Raw genomic sequence first — 6,123 nt, 5'->3', positions numbered from 1 at the left:
AGCATGTAAACAGATAGAGCCAGAGAAACGAAGTATCAATATCCACATTTTACAGATGAGGACCTGAGAAACAGTGGGATTAAGGTTGAGATTTTCAAAGCTGCCTAAGCACTTTGGACACTAAAATCCTATTAAAGTTAATGAGAGTTGGGTGCTCAAATCTGTTAGCATCTCAGCTTAAGCAGCCTGCCCATGTTCACATGGGGAGCTAGAAATAGATCCCAGATTTACCAAGTCACAGTCCAACATCTTTACCACAAAACCATCCACCCCCATGTTAGAGAGAGTTCCCCTTCCAAGGGGTATAGACTTAGCCTCCGATTCATCACCCTTACATTTCGTCTGGGATTTTCAAGGGAGTCAAAGGGAGTTAGATATTCAGTAAGGTGCCTAATTTCCTTAGGCAATTGAAAGTCCCTGCCTTTCCCCATAATATTCACCAGCTGAGACCATTGTTCCATGGAAGAGCCTTGTTAGAATTCCGCTGTCTTTGGCACCCATTGTCATCCGTCCCAAATACCTATCCACTCTTCAATAGCCTTGCTACTTCAGGGAACTCAGTGGAAAAAGCTTTTCTTTTTTAGTTGTCTTCTCAGGGCCTCTTTCACCTCCTTGTTCCTCAGGCTGTAGATCAAAGGGTTCAGCATGGGGATGACAATGGTGTAGAACACAGAGACCACTTTACTTTGACCTGGGGAGGTTATGGCCCCAGGCTGGGCATACATAAAGAAGACTGTCCCAAAGAACAAGCTCACAGCCACCAGGTGGGAAGTGCAGGTGGAGAAGGCTCTGCGTCTTCCCTCGGCGGAGGGTATCCGCATGACAGTGGTAATGATGTAGCCATAGGAGATAAGGACGACCAGGCCAGTGCTCACTATGATGAACCCACACACGACCAGCATTGCCATTTCACTGGCAAAGGTGTCAGAGCAGGAGGCTTGCATCACTGCGGGGACGTCGCAGAAGAAGTGGTCAATTTTCCCCAGCCCGCAGAAGGACAAGGTGAATGTAAAGCCTGTCTGGATGCTGCAGTTGAGGCAGCCTGAGAGATAGGAGCCCGCCACCAGGAAAATACAAGCCCTCTTGGACATTGTGATTGGATAGCGCAGCGGCTTACAGATGGCGACGAAGCGGTCATAAGCCATCACGGCTAGAAAGAATGCCTCAGTGGTCCCAAAGAGAGAGAAGAAGAACATTTGGGCAGCACAGCTATTGTAGGAGATGGCTCTGTGCCCCGTTGAGAAGCACAGTAGGGCTTTAGGGGCAATGACGGAGGAGTAGCAGAGGTCCAGGAAGGACAGGTTCTTCAGGAAGAAGTACATGGGGGTGTGGAGCCTGGAGTCAGAACTGATGATGGTGATCATGCTGACATTCCCCAGCAGGGTGACAGTGTACAGAACCAAGAAGAGGACAGAGAGGAAGACTTGCAGTTCGGGATGGCCTCCGAACCCTACAAGGATGAACTCAGCCACTGTGGTGTGGTTTTCCATGGTTCTTTTTGTATATGGAGGAAAGAAGAGACAGTTGTTCCCTCAATGAGCTCCAATCACCACATTGGTATACGTGTCAGTGAACACATGCCGTGGAATGATCCATCACAACTCTGGACATGGGACAGAGAAGACAATACATAAGAATCACGCTTGCTTGCAACAGGTATCATTCTTCTTCATTATAAGCAAACATCAACATGTGTAGTTTATCATGTTGGAAACAGACTGGTCCTGAAAGTTGAAAGAAGGTTGAGAATGAATGAGAGAACTTTAACAAGCCAGGAAAATTGTAATAAAAATGTAGACCTTGTAACAATGCTGGTTCTGGCGGGACCAAACTGAGAGTGCAATTCAGGACCAACTGCTTAAAGCAGGACAGTTACAGCCCAAGGCTGGGTTTTTCCCACCTCTAAGGCAAACCAAAACAACCAAACAGAGCAGACTTTGGTCTCACCCCACTGGCTAACCACAAGTCACACAAGCAATTCCCTTAGACACTCCAGTTTCCCAATATCTCCACCAGTGCCACTTGTTATGGGGATGAATGGTTATGAAAACCAATACCCCAGTAAAAGAAAAAAGGTTCTCTTGGTCCCAAAGGAAAAAGCCCCAGACCCAGGACAATATACAAAGCAGATCTTACCCACAAATTACTCTGTTGCCAATCCTTTAGAATCTAAAATCTAAAGGTTTATTCATAAAAGGAAAAGATATAGACGAGAACAAGAATTGGTTAAATGGAATCAATTATATTCAGTAACGGCAAAGTTCTTGGTTCAGGCTTGCAACAGTGATAGAATAAACTGCAGGTTCAAATCAAGTCTCTGGAGCACATCCACAGCTGGGAGGGGTCTTTCCGTCCTTGGTTCAAAGCTTCAGTGTCGCAAAGTTCCTCCAGAGGTATGAAGCAGGATTGACGATCAGATGGAGGAGCTGCAGCAGCTTTTTCTAAAAAGAGACTAACAAATTTATTAGAGCCATAAGCTTTTGTGGGCTACAGCTCACTTCATTGGATGCATAGAATGGAACAGATAGTAAGAAGATGTATATATACATACAGATAAATTGGAAGTTACCATACAAACTGTGAGAGGCTAATTAGTTAAGATGAGCTATTATCAGGAGGAGGAAAAAAAACCTTTTGTAGTGATAATCAAGATGGCCCATTTAGACAGTTGACAAGAAGGTGTGAGGATACTTAACTTAAGGAAATAGATTCAATATGTGCAATGACCGAGCCACTCCCAGTCTCTATTCAAACCCAAGTTAATGGTATCTAGTTTGCATATAAATTCAAGCTCAGCAGTTTCTCATTGGAGTCTATTTTTTAAGCTTTTCTGTTGCAAAATTGCCACCCTTAAATCTTTTACTGAGTGGCCAGAGTGGTTGAAGTGTTCTCCTACCGGTTTTTGAATTTTATGATTCCTGATGTCAGATTTGTGTCCATTTATTCTTTTGCGTAGAGATTGTCTGGTTTGGCCAATGTACATGGCAGAGGGGCATTGCTTGCACATGATGGCATATATCACATTGGTAGATGGGTAAGTGAACGGGTCCCCTAATGTGATTAGTTCCTGTGATGGTGTCACTTGAATAAGTATGTGGACAGAGTTGGCACTGGGCTTTGTTGCAAGGATAGGTTTCTGGGTTAGTGTTTTTGTTGTCTTTCTTTCTTTGTTCCAAAGACAAGCTGTCCATCACATGGCATGGAAAAACCTCGGAGTTCTGTCCATAGGCATGTCCCCGCATACCTTGCTGAGTCACAAGGCGTGTCTGCCTTCTCTCAATGGGTCAGATGTTTAGCTGATGGTCCTTAATGGGCCATCAAGCAGGCTAGGCAGAGCTGACACCAACTTGTCTGGGGTGTCACCCAGAAGCAGAGTACAAGTTTGAACTACAGACAGTATAGAGCCAATACTTATATCTTTAAATACAAAAATTATACATGCATATAGATAGCATAATCATAACCAGCAAACCATATCCTTGTCTTAGACACCTTATTTGACCCCCTCTATGCAAGATTTGGTGCCATTACAGGATCTTGGTTGCAACAATGTTCTATATGGTCCCAGTTCAAGTCAATAACGTCATACCCCCAACACAAAATTGATGGAGGAAGGGATGACACAAACATCACTGACTGAATCCCAAGAGCTTCCCTCCTTGGTTCTGTCTTACTACAGCAAGTATTGTTTTATAACAGAAATGGTTTATCAAAGTCATGTTCAATAACATGACTGAATCTCTTTACAAACTCAAGGTAAAACTTTGTTAGAACAAAAGGGGATTGGATCTGCTCTTGCAGCATGGTTCCTGTATGTCTCATGTGATCTTGCCAAGAGCTAAAGCTAAAGCTACTTTACGTATACAAGCTCTGGCAAATGTTTGGAACCCAGTTAACATCAAATCAATGTAGATATTAATGTTGTCCATAGTATAGGAATCTTGGCCTTTAGCCATGAAAGCAATATGGTAGTGTGCCTCAGTTTCCCTTGTCATATAGCACATCAGGTTTGGAATGTCTTTTCCCCTGTGAAAAGTTTTAATACTGCTGTCATAAATATAAAGGGAAGGGTAACCACCTTTCTGTATACAGTGCTATAAAATACCTCCTGGCCAGAGGCAAAACCCTTTCACCTGTAAAGGGTTAAGAAGCTAAGGTAACCTTGCCGGCACCTGACCCAAAATGACCAATGAGGGAACAAGATACTTTCAAATCTGGAACGGGAGGGAACAAAGTGTTCTGTCTGTCTGTGTGATGCTTTTGCCGGGAACAGACCAGGAATAAAGCCTTATCACTCCCGTAAAGTTAGTAAGTAATCTAGCTAGAAAATGTGTTAGATTTTCTTTTGTTTAATGGTTTGTAAAATTCACTGTGCTGGAGGGAATGTATAGTCCTGGTTTTGTGTCTTTTTGTAACTTAAGGTTTTGCCTAGAGGGATTCTCCATGTTTTGAATCTGATTACCCTGTAAAGTATTTACCATCCTGATTTTACAGAGGTGATTCTTTTACCTTTTCTTTAAATAAAATTCTTCTTTTAAGAAACTGATTGATTGTTCATTGTTCTTAAGATCCAAGGGTTTGGGTCTGTGGTCACCTGTACCAATTGGTGAGTATCTTATTATCAAGCCTTCCCCAGAAAAGGGGGTGTAGGGTTTGGGGGGATATTTTGGGGGACGACATCTCCAAGTGGTCTCTTTCCCTGTTCTTTGTTTAAAACGCTTGGTGGTGGCAGCATACAGTTCAAGGACAAGGCAAAGTTTGTACCTAAGTAAGAATAAGCTTAGGGGGTCTTTTGTGCAGGTCCCCACATCTGTACCCTAGAGTTCAGAGTGGGGAAGGTACCTTTACAATTGTTTACAGGCATTAACTGAAACATCAGTATAACAAGGCCTTTTAACATAAATTGTGTTCTCATGTATTCCTTTTAACATTTTCCAAGATTATGCACATTGTACATTTTTACAGTTTTTGGTAACAGCAACACATTAGTCACAAAAATTACCATGAGCAATAGCAACAAATTCATTACAAGTGTCCATCTACAATTATGTTTGTCTTGCCACACCTCTGGGTCAATACCATTGGGGTTTGGGCCTTTTAGGGTCAGCCTGTGGCTTCCATTGCAAAATTAATGTCTCTGTTTCCTCCTTGTCCTGAAGGATCAAACCCTGATTTCCCTTGCTTAACAGAATTCACTGGCTGATTGGGTGTGCTCTCTCTGCTAAGGGCTATTAGCAAGTCTTTCTTCTCCCAGTCATTCAGGTAATTTGCATTCAAACAGACAGGAGCCTATTCACCAGTGTTCAGATGCTTCACTGCTAAGAATTCCAAGGCTGGACTCTGTCTTAAAGAGATACCATCCATTTTCACTAACAAGCTAGACTCAAAGTTCTGTTGTCCTTCCCTTACCAACCTCCGCTTCCACATGAAATCAGATGTGAAGTTCACTGAGAGAATACAAGTCATATGCACAGTGTCTAGAGATGAGAGTATACCTGCCATCCCCAGCATTCTCGAGAGATTAACTGCACAGCTGTTCTGCTCTGCAGACTCAGCTACCCAGTCTTCCCTCAGAACCTGAGACACAGTCTGTTCACTTACAAAATCAGCGTGGAGACATTCTTCTCTCAACAACCTTGTCTCCCCAACAAGCTGGCCAAACACAGCCACTTGCTTATAGGACTGTTCAACTTTCTTAACAGCTTTCACTCCATCTGAGACCTTCTCAAAGCTAACCACACTGGATCTTTCAACAGGAAAGTCAGTGGATCCATTCACCACAGAAAATTTCTGGCTGTTAGGAACTGAAACTTTCTTGGTTAAATCACTTTCACAGCCTTCAGTTGCAGTAAACTGCTTGCAAAGACTATGATGAGGATTCCTTTCCCCAGGAGCTTTTCTAAGCAGCAATTCACCCCTCACAGAAATTCTGCCTTTACCTTCTTCACCTAAGGCTTGCTCTAAAGGAACACTTCCCTGAGCAACAACAGACTCTTTCTGGCTCTCACTTACATCCAGAATCACCTCTGGCCCATCAGGCAGATTCCTACTCAATCCCCTTTCATGTAAACTTATAGACTTCCTAGTTAAAAGGTTAGAAGCATTCCCCTTCCCTTTGCCACA

General features: G+C 43.1%; 1 protein-coding gene across 1 annotated transcript; it reads right to left on the bottom strand.

Annotated features, from left to right (window-relative positions):
* Positions 1 to 557: 557 nt before the first annotated feature.
* LOC144273544 (olfactory receptor 9S13-like) lies at positions 558 to 1,490 on the bottom strand. The gene has a single exon (XM_077832182.1). It carries the CDS (start codon positions 1,488 to 1,490, stop codon positions 558 to 560), a length of 933 nt encoding a protein of 310 aa, XP_077688308.1.
* Between the last annotated feature and the right edge of the window lie 4,633 nt (positions 1,491 to 6,123).

This window comes from Eretmochelys imbricata, chromosome 13 (genome assembly GCF_965152235.1).
Source record: "Eretmochelys imbricata isolate rEreImb1 chromosome 13, rEreImb1.hap1, whole genome shotgun sequence".
Classification (NCBI taxonomy): domain Eukaryota; kingdom Metazoa; phylum Chordata; order Testudines; family Cheloniidae; genus Eretmochelys; species Eretmochelys imbricata.
Note: the sequence above shows the minus strand (reverse complement) of the source record. Positions and strands in the feature narration are given on the sequence as shown.

Coding starts and splice junctions, on each gene's coding strand:
- LOC144273544 (XM_077832182.1), bottom strand. CDS start 1,490: ATGGAAAACCACACCACAGTGGCTGAGTTCATCCTTGTAGGGTTCGGA.